The sequence below is a fragment of the Cervus elaphus genome, chromosome 18, assembly GCF_910594005.1.
Source record: "Cervus elaphus chromosome 18, mCerEla1.1, whole genome shotgun sequence".
NCBI classification, from domain to species: Eukaryota; Metazoa; Chordata; class Mammalia; order Artiodactyla; family Cervidae; genus Cervus; species Cervus elaphus.
In genome coordinates, this window is record NC_057832.1 from 111,089,701 (window position 1) to 111,106,543 (window position 16,843).

Here is a 16,843-nt window from a genome sequence, read left to right on the forward strand (position 1 = left end):
CCATGGACTGAGCAGCCTGGCAGGCTATAGTCCGTGGGGCCGCAAAGAGTCAGACAAGACTGAGCAACTACACTTTCACTTTTCACAACTTGATTGCATTATATGCCAAATGAAGTATTATCAGAAACCTTAATAAATAACATACATTGGAGCAACAGCTCTAGGGGAGCAGGGCCCACTATAGCCCCTTTATCTCCACCGCCACTTCTGGGGGCCTCTTGATCACCCTGAGGCTGCAGATGCATCATAGGCTGGCAGATGTATCAAATTTAAACTCTGCCACTTGCTTAAAATTTGACATTGGGGAAGTCATGTAATCTTTGATACTATTTTTCCATCTATAAAGTGAAGAAGGAGAACCAAGATCCTTGCAGTTCTAGAAATGCTTTGACATCCTCTGAATTGGGAAACATGACCGCTTTCACTTGACAAGGCTTCTTATCCCAAGAGAGCTTCAGAGATTTGATGGAAATATTTAGTAATTGCTTACATTTCCTTCTAGGACCAGGATCCTGCTGCCTTCAGTGAAAACAACGCTATGCTGTTGGAATCCTCCAGATACTATCTGAACATCCGCTACACCCTGCTGCCCTATCTCTACACCCTTTTCTACCGAGCTCATACCCTGGGGGAGACCGTAGCAAGGCCCCTTGTCCACGAGTAAGCTTCCTGACCTGCAAAGACTCCCTTTCAGATCATAACGTCACTTACCTTGCTAGTAGCAACAAGGTTAGTTAGGACCCTGCTGCCATACTGTGTGCGGCTGTTCTGTACTCAGGCTTTACCTGCCTTCTCTGTTTTCCAGGTTCTACCAGGACCCAGCTACCTGGGAGGTGCACGCTCAGTTCCTCTGGGGACCTGGACTCCTCATCACGCCTGTTTTATATGAAGTGTGTTTATAATCTGAACAATGGGGTGGACTCTCCCACTTGTTTTCGTGGATCTACAGTGGAATAAGCTGGGTCTCGAGTGTCTGTATTTAAAGATAAATCTGACTACAAATAGGAGGGAGAGAGCATGACAATTTGGAAATTAGAAAAAGTAGTCACTATTGATCTCACTCTCAATTTGCCAAGCAAAGCCATCTCCATTTTGCAAAATTACCTTAAAGCTTGTTTCCTTAAGCATGTGGCCTTGGTACTGATGGGGGATTTGTATACCTGGGAGTTCAGGCTGATCATCTGTCTGTGCTTGCTGTTGACCAGAGGGAATGTGTTTCCTAAAGTTGGGGTGGGGGGAGAGAAGAGGTGGGGAGAGGAGTGTGGAGGGAGAGAGGGGTGCTAGGGAAGGGGAGGGTGTTACCCTGGAGTCCCTGTAGGAAGGACCAAGTAGAATCAAGGGCAGGGGTGAGTAGGGAAGAGTAGGAGAGGGGTCAGGATTATGCTGATCTGTTTATAAACATGAGAGATGGCCCATGGACTCAAGTCAAAGGCCCTTGGAGCTGACGTTTTAGCCCCAGCATCTCATGGTAGGTCCTGCTAGCTCACAAGTAGTCCTCCTACAAAGCTCTCCGGAGGGCCTAGCTGCTTCATGCTCCTTCTATCAGATTAAACAAGGGACCCAGGGAATACACTTTTTCTGCTTTTCTCAGCAGTCTCCAAGCAAAACAGTCTTCATTTCTAGGAACAGCTCTGTTTTGGTTAATCTGCCCAGGTTTTCCTGAGGATCTATATCTTACGTGTAGGATGTATGATCCCAACTGTCTCTCAAGAGTGTTGCAGTGAGCACACACCACCATGGGTGAGGGTGTTGTGTAAACTGTAAAGGGTTGTGCCAGTGTTGCTCACCGTTATGTTTCCCCAGGGTTTGAACTACGCAAGAGCATACATACCTGACGCCATCTGGTACGACTATGAAACGGTGAGTGAGGCAGTAGTCTTGGGCGCTTGGGGTAGGCTAATAGAACAAGGTTTTACACTTAGTTGCTTATGGGTGCGTTCCTGGGAAGAAGGCCTTTCCTGGGGTACAATGAAATAATTTGAATAACTAGAGTAGGCTTATGGAAATTTTCAGGAGATTTGACTGGCTATTCTGCAGCTATGTGGACTAGTAGTGGGCCTTAGGTTGTGATGATCGACAGAATTAAAACCCAAGTGTGGAATCACACACAGCATGGTGTAATATAAGGAAATAGGATAGGCTGGAGTCTTGGCTCTGCTATTTCCTATGTGCCTTGGGCAAGTCACTTCACTTTGGGAGGTGTGGGGAGGGGGGGTCCTCTGTTTTTCTCTTCTTTAAAATGAAGCAACTGAACTAGATAATTCCAATGTCACTTGTAGCCCAAACAATGTATTATCTGGTCTTTTCCCCTTTTGTTGGCTAGCAAGTAGCCATAGAATGGAGGAAACAGTTTGTGGAGATGCTGCTGCCAGGTGACAAGATAGGACTTCACCTCCGAGGGGGCTACATCTTTCCCACCCAGAAGCCAAACACGACCACAGAGGCCAGGTGAGCTCCTTACTCTTCTGAGGGGGCAGAGTGTTATGGGAAAGAAAAATTGGAACTGCAAGTGGATCAACTAAGGGAAAATAGCTACAGTAACCCATCTTTCTCACTTCCTCTCAAGGTCAGCCCAGAACTGGCATCTTCATTTAGCAGGGGATAAATGTAGCCTTGGTTCCTTTACATTCCCATTGTCTTTCATTTGTAAATTGCATCAAATTGTAAGGATGGTCAAAATAATCACTCATGAGGATTCCCCTGGTCAGAAAGTGTCCTCAAGTAGATTTCCTTAGGCATGAGACAATGCAAGTTAATAGGAGGTAAGAGATGAAAATTAACATAGGTTTAAGGTCAAGAGTCAGAAAATTTGGGTTCGAGCCTCAGCTCTGCTACATACAAGAAGTGTTACCATGGGCAACTTACTTTGTGTGTCTCTGCTCATCATTAGTAAACTGGAGATGGTGGTATTTCAACTTCTTAGAGTTATTAAGAGGCTCAGATGAAATAATAGAAATGGTTTAAGGCATATAGGATGCTTAGAAGAGTGCTTGCCACGTGGAAAGCATCCAGTAAGTACTAATTGTTAGTATTATCACAAGTGCGGTTCTCAGCAGCAACTGCCTCCATCTACTGTTCTTCTTAAGCTCATTCACTACTCGGCTCTGCTGTCTACCCACACCCAGCTTCCGTGTTTTCAGACAGCATCAGTATCTACTTAATATCTGAGATTGTCTCCAAGATGGTCTGTTCCTGGGGCATGAAGGGGGCTGGCTTAAGGCCATTCTATCTTTTCTTCATTCTCTGAAACTGAGAATTGCTCTTTTACAGCCGGAAAAACTCTCTGGGACTCATCATTGCCTTGGACTATAAGCGAGAAGCAAAGGGAGAACTGTACTGGGATGATGGTGTCTCTAAAGGTAGACTTCCTTATGGTCCCATCTCTGCGCTTCTCAATGGCAGTTCATCTTGGCAGACTGCCCAGTATGCACGAGCTTTGTTATCACTGATGCTTATTTCTACAGTTTAGAATCAATGCATTCTTTAAGTTCCACTAGCCAAACACATACATTAAAATAGACTTCAAATGAGCAACTTGTGTGTTATTGACTCTACCAAAGCAAAAGATATTATTGGATTTAGTTTATTCCTTTCTCCGGATGTCATTATTAATACCAGAATAATACATTATGTTAATGTATATATGTGCTCAGTTTCGTCTGACTCTTTGTGACCCCATGACCTGTAGCCCACCAAGCTCACCTGTCCACAGAATTTCCCATGCAAGAATACTGGCACAGGTTGCCATTTCCTACTTCAGGGGATCTTCCTGACCCAGGGATCAAACCTGCAGCTCTGGTGTCTCCTGCATTGGCAGGCAGATTTTTTACCACTAGCACCACCTGCTGCTGCTGCTGCTAAGTCACTTGAGTCGTGTCCGACCCTGTGCGACCCCGTAGACGGCAGCCCACCAGGCTCCCCCATCTCTGGGATTCTCCAGGCAAGAACACAGGAGTGGGTTGCCATTTCCTTCTCCAATGGAAGCTATAAGTTATTAATAGAATGTAAAATATTGCCTTGGTTGCTATTGAGAGGCAAGTATCTAATTTGTGCGGTGTTTTTTTCACATATAAGTACCTCACATAAACTTCGGGTCTCATTATATAAAAATCTGTCCTACATAGAATTAGCATTTATTAATAGTTCTTGGCTATTTATTATTGGGCTATGTGCAGGGCCTAAACTTTCCAGGTGGCTGAGTGGGTTAAGATCCGATCTACAAATGCAGGAGATATAAGTGATGCAGGTGAGATCCCTGGGTCTAGAAGATCCCCTGGAGGAGGGCATGGCACCCCACTCCAGTATTCTTACCCAGAGTATTCCCATGGACAGAGGAGCCTGGCGGGCTATGATCCATGGGGTCACAAAGAGTCAGACACAACTGAAATGACTTAGCACACAAGACAGCTATTGCGCTTGAGGAAGTCCTGGTCCAGAGAGAGGAAGGGCATATAGATAGCTACAAATGCAAGTCAAAAAATTTTTAAATTATTTGTTTATTTATTGTATTATTTATTTTTGGCTGTGCTGGGTCGTCATGGCTGTGTGGGCTTTTTCTCTTGTGACGAACGAGGGCTGCTCATGGCGGTGGCTTCTCTTGTGATGGAGCGCAGGCTCTAGGGTATGTGGGCTTCAGTAGTTGTGGCTCCCAGGCTCAGCAGCTGTGGTGCACAGGCTTAGCTGCCCCATGGCATGTGGGATCATCCAGGACCAAGGGTCGAACCCGAATCTCCTGCACTGGCAAGCAGATTCTTTACTACTGAGCCACCAGGGAAGCCCCAAAACGCTTTATTTTTTTTTTTTTTTATTTTTTTTCCCAAAACACTTTAAATGCCAACAAAATGGTTCCACCTATGCCATGGAGTTCAGAGGAGGGAGTAGTTACTGGCAGTTGGAGTGGTCCAGGAGACTTCTGTGGAGTCTGCAAAAAAACAGGTAGAACTTGGCTGAGCAGAGCTAGTTGGCAGAGGCATTCCCAGTGGAGAGAGGAGGATGCCCAACTGTTCTGCTTCCTGTAATAACTGTTCCTCCTCCATCTTTCTCTTTCAGATGCTGTAACTGGAAATAATTATATTCTGTATAGTTTTTCTGTCACCTCTGTAAGTACTGTTTTGGGGGAACCCCCAGTGCATGCTCTTTTCTGTGACTGCTTTTTTAAGTTTTGGGTTTTCTGGAGTTGCTTGCTTTTGTGGGCAGTGCTTCACTGCCACAGTCCCAGAAAGGATTAGCATTAAAATGAAAAATTTTAATCTGTGTTAGAAACATAAACCAATAGAAAATCAGCATGAGTTTGGTGAAGAAGTTGTCTGTTTTTCTGGAAAAAAAAAAAAAAAAGATTGCTTTTGAGTTTTATATGATGAGTCTGGGCTTCCAAGATGTGTCCTTATTTGAGAGGGTACAAGTGGGTGGGGTGTGGATGGGGGGTGATGAGGTATGTAGAGCCTTTATGAAGTTGTTCCATCAAGGAACTTCCTTTCTAGCCCCTAAAGCTTGGCCTTGGACACAGGTATTAAGTGGTGGCTTTGAGAGATTGGGAGATGCAGTGCATTACTTGCCTGGAGTCTGCTTCCCAGGGGGACTAAGAGGAAGAATGTCAGTAAGGCTGGAAGGGGATGGGAGAACCCCGAAATGGTTTTCTTAGATGTCTGTTTGTGCATGGGCAGAGCTTTCTTGTGTGGGACCCTCTCTCCCTTATTTCTTCTTTCTTTTAAATTCATATTGCCTTTTATTTTTTAAATGTTTATTTATTTGGCTGAATTTGGCTCTAGTTGCCATGCATGGGCTAGTTGCTCCATGGCATGTGGGATCTTAGTTCCCAGACCAGGAATGAAGCCCACATCCCTTGCATTGCAACGCAGATTCTTAATCACTGCACCACCAGGGAAGTCCCGTGTGCTGAGTTGCTCAGTGCTGTCTGACTCTTTGCGAACCCATGGACTGTAGCCCACCAGACTCCTCTGTCCATGGGGATTCTTCAGGCGAGAATACTGGTGTGGGTTGCCATGCCCTCCTCCAGGGGATCTTCCCAACTCAGGGATCCAACCCAGGTCTCCTGCATTGCAGGTGGATTCTTTACTGTCTGGGCCACCAGGGAAGTCTGGGAAGTCCCATATTGCTTTTTAAATGATACTTTTTATGCTGACATAATTATAGAGCCCCATGTTATAAGAAATAATACAGAGTTCCCTTGTACTCTACCCAGTTTCCCCTAATTGAAACATCTTATAAGACTATAGTACAATTTTACAACAAGAATAATGACATCTATACTATTGAAAGGCTGTTGCTGAGCCATGAATGACGTCGGGATTCTTGGCCTCCAGAGGAGAGGAATTCAAATCCAGGGCCAATGATGAGGCTTGATCGCTCAGAGCTTTTGTGTATTAAAGTTTTATTAAAGTATAAAAGAGATAGAGGAAGCTTCTGACATAGATATCAGAAGGGGGCAGAAAGAGTGCCCAATCCCCCCCGCCCCCCCATCATGCTAGTCTTTAGAAGGGAGTTATATAGCTACGAGCAGTCTGCTAATTAGAGAAAGGAAATGTCTCAAAACTAAGAGAGTAGCACCAGGCCCCTCACCCACAACATGTATTTTGAGATAACATTGGCACAAAGTGAGTCATCCCGGGCCATAAAATGATTGACATGAATCTTGAAGAAAGTCAGGTTTTCAAGCAAATACATAGTCTCATTAACATAGCTTAAGAGAACACTTGCATGAGTAAAACACACTGGTTTGTCAAGTTGGTTCTGAGTCTTAGGTGGAACCAACTTGAAGAAAGACAGAGTCTAGGGTAAATACATAGTTCATTAACATAGCTTAAGAAAAACATTTCCATAAGAAAAACACATTGGTTGGCTCAAGGTTTGAAAAAAGTCAAGTTCAGGTGGAACCAGGTGTTGTCATGGCAACACAGAATTTCAAGAGAAATCTCCTTTTAATTTTGTATATATAGAGAGACAGAAAAAAGTCTAACACTTGCAACCTATTTCCTCCGTTTGGAGACCCCTAGCCTTCATGCCTGTTACCCTCTCTCTGTCAAGATGCAGAATATTTCCATGGCCAGGAGGATCTCTCCTGTTCAATCTACTTGCCTCCACCTGCCCCAAGCCTCAACCTCATCCTTAGTTCTTGGAAACCACAAATTTGCTCTCTATTTCTATAATTTTGTCCTTTCAAAAATGTTATGTAAATATAATCATACAGCATGAAGTCTTGGCGAGTGGCTTTTTTAATGCAACATAATTTCCTCAAAATTCATCCAAGCTTTTCCATGTCAAAAGTCAGTTCATTTTTATTGCTGAGCAGCATTCCAAGATATGTTTAAGTATGCACTTAAGTAAGGGAATCTGGGACTAATAATCCAGTCATGGGATATTACAGATAAAGCTGCTAGGAACAGATTTTTATGTGAACACAAGTTTTCAATTGTCTGGGATAAATGCTCAAGAGTGCAGTTGCTGGGTATTATGTAACTATATGTTTAGTTTTACAAGAAACTGCTGAATTCTTTTTCAGAATGGCTGTACTATTTTACATTTCCACCACCAATGTATGTCACTCAGTTCCTCTGCATTGTAACCAGCATTTGATGTTGTCACACTAAAAAAAAAAAAAAATTAGCCATTTTGATAAAGGTGTAGTGATAGCTCCAGAGAAGGCAATGGCAATCCACTCCAGTACTCTTGCCTGGAAAATCCCATGGACGGAGGAACCTGGTAGGCTGCAGTCCATGGGGTTGCTAAGAGTCAGACACAACTGAGTAACTTCACTTTCACTTTTCACTTTTAGGCATTGGAGAAGGAAATGGCAACCCACTCCAGTGTTCTTGCCTGGAGAATCCCAGGGACAGGGGAGCCTGGTGGGCTGCTGCCTCTGAGGTTGCACAGTCCAACAGGACTGAAGCGACTTAGCAGCAGCAGCAGTGATAGCTCATTGTGGTTTCAATTTGTATTTCTCTGGCAGTTTAATGATGTTGACCATCTTTTCATGTGTCTTTTCATTAGCCAGCTGTATACTCTCTTAGGTAAAATGTTCCAGTTCTGCCCATTTTCTAATTGACTTGTTTAACTTAGTTTTCTGTTCGGCTTTGACAGTTCCCTTCTTGGATACATAGTTTGTAAATTTTTTTTTTTTCTTTCAGTCTGTAGGCTGCTCTTTTCATCTTCTTAACAGTCTTTCTCAGAGGAAAAATTTTTAATTTTCAAAGGTCTAATTTATCATTTTTTCCATTTATGGATCATGTTTTTGGTGTCTAGTATAAGAACTCTTTGTAGTTCTTCAATACTTCTTCCCATTTTTTCCTAAAATGTTTATAGTTCTACCCTTTATATTTAAGTTTACTACTACCTATTTTGAGTTAATTTTTTAGATTAAATTTAAAAGAAAATTTTGGGCCACACTGCAGTTCTTGCGGGACTTTAGTTCCCCAATTAGGGACTGAATCCAGGCCATGACAGTGAAAGCGCCAAGTCCTAACCACTAGACCACCAGGGAACTCCCAATTTTGAGTTAATTTTTATATAAGACATGAGGTTTAGGTTGAATTTCACATTTTGCCTACGGATGTCCAATGGCTCCAGCATCATCTGTTGAAAAGGCTGTCCTTTCTCCATTACACTGCTTTTGTAAAAAATCATTTGGACATGTATCTGTGGGATGCTTAATTTTTTTAAACATCAAAGTGTCCCTTTTTTTCTTCAGTCATCGGTTCTACGTTCTTTGTCATAGCTCAGCTTTGTCACTTTTGAACTGTGGTTCCCTGAATAGATTTTCTACATTATCTTGGCTTTAGGCTCCTCATCTGAAGAACGGGGATCACTAGAGCCTCAACCTCATAGTTTACTGTGAGAATTGAATGAGATGATACATGTAAAATGCTTAGCACAAGGTCTGGCACACAGTGAACATTCATAAATTTTAGCTATCATCATTATCATTAAAAGAAAAAATAATTATTTGGGCATTATTTTGTATGTGTATGAATGTGTATATCTTCGCATGCCTATGGGTCTCTTTTTGTACATGTGTCATCTTGTCTGTTTGAGAATTCCATAGTGTCAGCAACATATTTTCTGAGTAATAGAATCAATAAAGAACCAGTAAACTAAAACAAGTACATAATATTACTAAAAGATTACTTAAAGACTGTTACAAGTCTCACTTGAAAAATTCCCTGGGGATGATCACCCGGCACCATTTAGAACCTCACAGGTAAAGGATCTCTTGGGATCTCAGAAAGATATGGAAAGGTATTTGGACACAATCAGAATGAGATATACCTGGTCTCTAAACTGACTTCTTTTCCCCACAGAACCGTCTACTGGCAACGATTATACATGATAATTATACGGACCCCGACAAACTCACATTTACAGATATCACAATCTTGGGAATGGACAAGGAACCCACTAATTTTACTGTCTCCCTAAATTATGCTACCACCCCCATTTCAAATGTTGTCTACACAGAATCAACAAAGGTGGGATATTGTTCCTTGCTGCGGTGCCCCTGTCAACAACCCTCACCTGAGCTTCTGACAGCCAGCTCGTTCTTGCTCTGTTGACTCTGGGTGGGCACAGAGACAGCTGGCTTGCTGGGGAACCACAGGGAGAATGTAGAAGGAGAAATCTGTGCGTGCTCGATACGGACCCTGGAGCTTTGCTTGCGTTGGGACTCTGAAGCAGGCAGTAGGAGTTGATACCCTTGAAAAAGGCAGTTCTTCTCTGGGCTATTTAAAAGTAGATGTGCTAATGTCAGATGTGATAGAGAAAATATGATTCAATACATTGGCCTAGTTCTGGAGAACAATGACACCTGTGTTCTCTCATTTACATTAAGGACTTATCTTTGAGACACAGTTGCTTTTTTTCCTTCCTGTTCTAAACTATTTTTATACCACTGCTGAAAATGAGAATTTAATCAAAATCAAACACAAAGAGTAATCTGCTTTTATTCTATGGAATGTTTTTCCCTTACGTGATAATCATTCAAAAAGAAAAGCCCCAATCATTAGTTAATATTTCAAGCACTGGGAAATTCACTGTTCCTTAGGGCAGCCCTCTTTTTAATTTTATTTTTATTTTTTAAATCTTCTTTTGGCCGCATGGTGTAGCATGCACGATCTTAGTTCCCTGATCGGGGATCGAACCCTTGCCCTTGCATTGGGAGTGCAGAATCTAACCACTGGACCACCAGGGAATTCCCTGCCCCCTTCCACTTTGACAACACATATAGGAAAGGACAAGAGCTTGCTTTTTAGGGTTAGGCAGAATAGGGTTCTAATCCTAGCTCTGCTGAGCCCCAGCTGTGAGATCTTGAGCAAAACAGTAAACCTCTCTGAACCTCAGGGTTCTGATTTGTAAAACTGAGATAGTCGTATTATTCATAGCATAGGATTGCTTTACAGGACTCGCAGAGAGAATGCATATGAAGTGATTATCACAGTACTTGACAGACTCAGTAAAGTTTAGCTCTGGTCGTCATTACTGCCATTGTTAGTAAAATGTCTGAGCCCCGTGCCCAGGGGGCAATGAATCTGAAATGCCCTCCCCGCCTGTGATCTGTGTTCCTTAACAAGACTGAAACTCTTTCCATTCAATATCCCACATTGGCTCCGTGAGATCAGAAAGGTCTGGAGGAAGTCAGATTCATTTTCCTGACAGAGAGGTTGAAAGACCCAGAGGAGAAGAAAAAAGAGAATTACGAATTTCCTACTTCAAAGCGGTGTTGGTCAAAGGGCTGGTTTCCCCGGTCCTGACTACATGACCATCAGAGAAGGACGTTATCCAGGCAGCTGCACCTCGTCTCATTTGTCTTCACGCCCCTTTCTCTTTCCTCAGGTGGTGAACATCACTGACCTCAAGGGACTGGTACTGGGACAAGCATTCTCCATTCAGTGGGACCTTCCGGTCAGCGACCTGCAGAAGTTCAACTGCTTTCCTGAGCAGCCCGCTGTCTCCGAGGAGAGTTGCAGGGAGCGGGGGTGCCTTTGGGAGGTAAGGACCAGGAGCAGACTGCCCCAGTGAGCAGGAAGCTGTAAAAAGTGTCCCATGGGTAACTGGGTACCCAGGAAACACTTTTCCAATGTTGATAGATTAAACTGTAATCATCTTCAGGAAGCAAATGATGCTATGGCAACTGATGAGGTGTTTCTATCAGTCGCATGTGATAGGCGATCAGTGTTTCATTCAGAGACCTGAATAAGGATCAACTCACTGACTCGCTCTTTCCTACAACCACAGCATTTCAGATCCCACTTTGTCCCGAACATGGCTATAATGTAGTGGGAATGCACTGAGTATTTTAAGTGATTCCCGCCCCCCCCCCCACATCTATTGGTGAGTCCAAGCAGAAAGATAAGGTAATGCTGTTTCTCTCCCTTTGAGAAATAGAGAGAACGAAGGCCAGAGAAATCAGTGATTTCCTCGGGATCACAATAATGGACAGTAAGGACATGGGGAGCAGAGCCCTGCTTTAGGACTCAGTCTCCAGATAGGTCTCCTGCTGGCCCTTCACTGTTAGATGAGGCCAGTGTGTGTGTGTGTGTGTGTGTGTGTGTGTTTATTTTCTTTATTTTTTATTTGTTTATTTGGTTGTGCTGGGTCTTAGTTGTGACATGTGGTACCTTTAGCTGTGGCATGTGGGATCCGTTTCTCCGACCGGGGATCCAGCCCAGTCGATTGGGTGCTCTGAGTCTGCATTGGGCGCTCGGAGTCTTAGCCACTCAACTACCAAGGAAATCCCCGTGTATGTTTAAATGAGTGTATTCATTTGCTAGGGCTGCCATAGCCAAGTACCACAAACTGGGTGACTTAGAACAACAGACATTTATTATCTCAGTGTCTGGGAGCTGGAAGTCTGATAGCAAACTGTCCACAGAGTTGATGCTTTCTAGGGGCCAAGAGGGAAAATCTGTTTTGTGTCCCTTTCCTGGGTTCTGGTGGTTTGCTGGCAATCTGCAGGGTTCCTTGGTTTATACAAACATCACCCTGACCTCTTCATCTTCACGTGATGTTCTCCCCAGGTGCATGTCTGTGCCTTATTTTCCCCTTTTACTAAGGACACTAGTCATATTGGCTAGCTCTGTCCCAATGACCTCATTCAACTTGATCAGCTACAAAGATCCTATTTCCAAACAAGGCACCAGGTACCTTATTCACAGGTACCAGGGGCCAGGGCTTACCATCTCTTTGGGGGATATAGCTCAACTCATAGCAATGGACATAGAGTAAGAGGCTGAGTCTGGTTTAACCACCTTCTTCTGTAATTAGAGTCTCGAAGTGTGGTGTCAGAGGCTGACCTTGAAGTCCTCCTCTTGTTCCAGCCCACGACTGTTCCTGGGGTGCCCACCTGTTTCTACGACACCATCCCTAATTATACTGCCAGCAACATTCAGTACCTGCCTACGGGCATCACCGTAGACCTCACCCACCTGACAGCCTCGGAAGCTGCACAAGCCACGGTGCCACCACCATCATCACGGGACAAGCTACCCCCACCTGCAGCCGCAGCGAAGGCCGCCTCTGCCTCCGACACTCTCTCTGCAGCCATCGGCTCTCTCCGCCTGAGCGTGATCTACCACACAGAGAACCTGCTGCAGTTCAAGGTAACCCAGTGTCTCCATGGTTGGAATTCTTAGCTGACAGCTCCATGCAGCTGGAAGACATTGGAACAGCTTTAATCCAACTCCCTCATTTTACAAGTGGGGCTGCTGAGGCCCCAGGAGGTGGAGATCAGAAAGTTAGGAGAGAGTTGGGGTGGGATGTAACCTTAGATCACTGGGGGTGGTAACTTCTTATAACAGTGAGTACTCTAAGTCGTGAATATCCTCAAAGAGTCCTTCTTTAGCCCTGAGAAAAGTGTGTCTGCTGTGTGGTAAGTCATTTAAGTGGCAACAACCCACTTCTGATATCAGGGTTATTTCTTTAGCTGTGGTTCTCAAGCTTTAGCACCTGCACCTGTATCAGAATCACCTGCCGATCTTGTTAAAAGATGACTGGCCTGACCCCCCAGAGTTTCCAACCCGAGGATCTGCACTGCTAGCAAGTTTCCAGGTGGTGCTGATGCTGTAACTTCAGGGGCCACTCTTGGAGACCCACTCAGTTCAGTCACTCAGTTGTGTCCAACTCTTTGCAGCTCCATGGGCTGCAGCACACCAGGCTCCCCTGTCCATCCCAACTCCCAGAGCTTGCTCAAACTCATGTCCATTGTGTCGGTGATGCCATCCAACCATCTCCTCCTCTGTTGTCCCCTTCTTCTCCCGCCCTCAATCTTTTCCAGCATCAGGCTCTTTTCCAGTGAGTCAGCTCTCCGCCTCAGGTGGCCAAAGTACTGGAGTTTCAGCTTCAGCATCAGTCCTTCCAATGAACACTCAGGCCTGATCTCCTTTAGAATGGACTGGTTAGATCTCCTTGCAGTCCAAGGGCCTCTCACACATTTTCTCTCTGCTCTAACAGAAATGCAGTCTGATCCACGGGTCTTCAGTGCCTCATGTGGGGTCTTTTGTTGCAGTACATGGACTCTCTAGTTGTGGTGCAGGGGCTTAGTTCCATGACCGAGGAAGGAACCCACATCCCCTGCATTACAAGGCAGATTCTTAACCCCTGGACCACCAGGGAAGTCCCTGCATGTTTTCTAATAACTATAGTTTTAAAAATGTATTTGGAAAAAAATTAATGAAATTTATTTTAGTGCCATTTTATTTAACCAATATGCTAAAATATTATCATATCACCATGTAATCCAAATATAATTTAACCATACTAGGTCTTCAAAATTCACTGTGTATTTTGTACTCATAGTGAGTCTCAATTCAGACAGCACATTCAAGTGCTTCATGGCCACATGTGGTGGGTACCTCCTTGGACATGTCAGCTCTAGATGTTGCTTTTCACACTTCAGTGTTTGATGAGTTACTTCAGAGATGTACAAAATGAAGAGCCAGATTCAGAAAGTCTGGTGTGAGGCTGAGATTCTGTGGTCTTAACAAGTTCCCTGGTGATCCTGCTTAACAATGTGAAACATTGTGAAAGCTGCTTTTGGCCTGACAAACACAATATTGAGAAGCAAAGCTTTAGAGAAAACTTGTCTGAAACAGGAGGGAAGGGGACAGGGCACAAGAGAATAATAAAACCTGAGGACAGGACATAAACTGATTAGATCCAAATGGGTCCAAAATGGCGGACAAGTCGATTTCCACTAGACTTTGAGCCTCTTGATCCTCAATATAGGATCAGTGTAAAACATCAGCAAGCCAAATGACACGCCCACAGGTACCATGACAATTCTGAGGCTGACTATAAAGGGCTGAAAAGTGGGCGGTGTCTCAATTCATGGAAATCCGTGCCCATTTCCTGAAATAGTTGGAATAATTCCTCCCACTCATTAGCCTATGAAATTACCCAGCCCGTAAAAACTAACCATGCCATATTTTGAGGTGGTTCTTGCCTTTTGAGGTGGCCCACACTCTGCCTGTGAAGTGTGTTTCTCTCTAAATAAATCCACTTCTTACCTATCAAGAAAAGAGACTTGTCTGAAGTGTAAAAAGTTGGCTAATAGTATGATAAGGAAGAGGAGGCTTGCTCATCCTGGCAGTACTCCAGGGCCTCCAACAACACTCTTCCCTTCTCTCATTTTTCCCACACATCATACCTGTCAGGTAAATAGGAACAAGCCGTGGGTACAAGAGAGCCATCTTAGGGATGGAAAAACTGTACAACATCTGGAAGTTCCACCAGTAAGAAGACCTCAGTGTCCATAAATAAATTCAATTCTCTAATTTCTAACATATACTCACATGCTCACACATAAGGTACTGTATACACATGCATGTTCCCATACCACACCCTCATAAACACACACACACACACACACACACATTCTATCCATGAGATTCCATACCCTTATATCACAAATTTTTTAGAAGTGTCCTTGCTGGCTTTGAATAGGTCATATTGAGGCATTTTTGGAGTTCAGGCTCCATATTGGGCACAGTAGGTGGGTAGGCCTCACACATGTTTGTTTCAGGATAGTTGATGCCTCCTGATATGTTCAGACCAGCCAGAAAATATGGAAACTGAATTGTATTTGATATAAGCTGGCACAAGGAATTGTAGGCCTGAGATTCCATGAAGAAGCTTCCTTCTCTCTTCTTGGCAGATCTATGATCCCACTAATAAGAGGTACGAGGTCCCAGTGCCTCTGAACACCCCTTCGTCTCCAGTGGGCTCCCCTGAAAACCGTCTGTATGAAGTCAAGATTCAGAACAATCCTTTTGGGATCCAGATTCGAAGAAAAAGCTCCAGAACTGTGATGTAAGCACTCTTTATTTGGTTCTATGGGGTCGCACAGAGTCGGACATGACTGAAGTGACTTAGCAGCAGCAGCAGAGTGATTCTAGATCTAATTATAGTGGCTCTCATGATGCAAGTGAAATATTAATTTTAGAGACACTATGTCAATATGTTCAATGAAGAATGTATCTATTTCCCCTACTTCAATAAGGATTTAATTTTCCATTAGTCCTTAACAAGAAAAATGAATCAACCAAAGGTTTACAAAAGCTAATTAAGTGGTGCTTGTTTTTAGAGAAAGGAAAATACATATTCTATTCTTTGTTCCTGTTAAGTAGGACAGGAAACTCTATTTAATAAGTATGACATAACCCGTGATAGAAATAAGTTCTATGTACTCTCTTTAAGAAATAATAACAGAAGAGTCAGGAGAGAAGGACAAAGGTTACTGAGGAGGGCAAAGTGGCTTCTCACAGTCTTTGCTTCTATTGACATTCAAAACTCAAAGCCTCTTCACAGTGGTAAGCATGAAAGGAGCTGTCATCTCGTATCCCTTGTCCTGCTGCTGAGTGGACTGGAGTGAAGGTCTGGATTTTGCCTGGGCCTGAGGTTCCCCATCCATGTAGAAACTGTGACCTGGGTGCGCACATGTGCTTTCAGCTCTCTCTGACTGTATGTCTGACTTTCTGTCTGTCCCCTTCTTTGGTAAGAAGTTCTTTGGCCAATCCAGAAAACCATTCTAAGAGTATCACATTTTCCACAGAAAAGTGTGCTTCTATCTTATCCATTCATTCATGCATTTATTCAAGCTGATATGTTGGGCAAGGAGACGTAGAAATACAGAGATGAGGGTGATGTGGTCCTTGTGGTCCAGGAACCCAGGACCCAGTAAAGGAATTCTCAGCCTTGCAGAAGACAGATAACAAATAAAGATGCCAACACGGAACCTTGGCAGTGAGTTATGGCCATTGTTATGACCTGGGTTGTCTCACAGTATTTGAGCATGGATCCAGATATTCAGCCACTCAGGAGGCTTCAGAATCCATCCCCATGGAGCCCGTGTTTGCGCTGGCCTGTGCCCAGCTCTGAACCAAGGTCTGCTCTCATGTTGCAGTTGGGACTCTCAGCTCCCTGGCTTCACCTTCAGGGACATGTTCCTTTCCATCTCCACACGCCTCCCCTCTGAGTACCTCTATGGCTTTGGGGAAACTGAGCACACAGCTTTCAGAAGAAACATAAGCTGGCACACGTGGGGGATGTTTGCCCGAGATGAGCCACCAGCGGTAAGCACAGACCAAAATCATCAATATTTTTACTCTATGTAAATTTACTTTAATCCCTGTATATTCTCCTCTCAGATGAAATACACCATATTTAAGGTTCTCCTTCCTTTCTGTCCCTAAACTACCTATTTATATATATATATTTCCTGTGGACTATGGATTTTATTTATTTCATAAACTTTTATTTAATATGTTCTACATGTCAGGCACACATAGAATGAGACAGTGTCTTATTAAGACACTGCCTTTTTCTCCAGATGCTTATA

At 43.8% G+C, this 16,843-nt stretch overlaps 1 protein-coding gene across 2 annotated transcripts in view; it reads left to right on the top strand.

Annotated features, from left to right (window-relative positions):
• The window catches only part of MGAM (maltase-glucoamylase), a 198,121-nt gene that overhangs the window by 140,767 nt on the left and 40,511 nt on the right, over positions 1-16,843 (top strand). Inside the window, exons 18-28 of one of the 2 annotated variants that reach the window (XM_043873134.1) lie at positions 503-660; positions 806-890; positions 1,804-1,860; positions 2,324-2,448; positions 3,271-3,359; positions 5,050-5,099; positions 9,315-9,482; positions 10,843-10,998; positions 12,327-12,608; positions 15,161-15,315; positions 16,409-16,577. In XM_043873134.1, coding sequence (XP_043729069.1) covers positions 503-660; positions 806-890; positions 1,804-1,860; positions 2,324-2,448; positions 3,271-3,359; positions 5,050-5,099; positions 9,315-9,482; positions 10,843-10,998; positions 12,327-12,608; positions 15,161-15,315; positions 16,409-16,577 — 1,494 coding nt within the window. The remainder of the gene's footprint in view (positions 1-502; positions 661-805; positions 891-1,803; positions 1,861-2,323; positions 2,449-3,270; positions 3,360-5,049; positions 5,100-9,314; positions 9,483-10,842; positions 10,999-12,326; positions 12,609-15,160; positions 15,316-16,408; positions 16,578-16,843) is intronic. The other variant, XM_043873137.1, reaches the window with a different exon arrangement.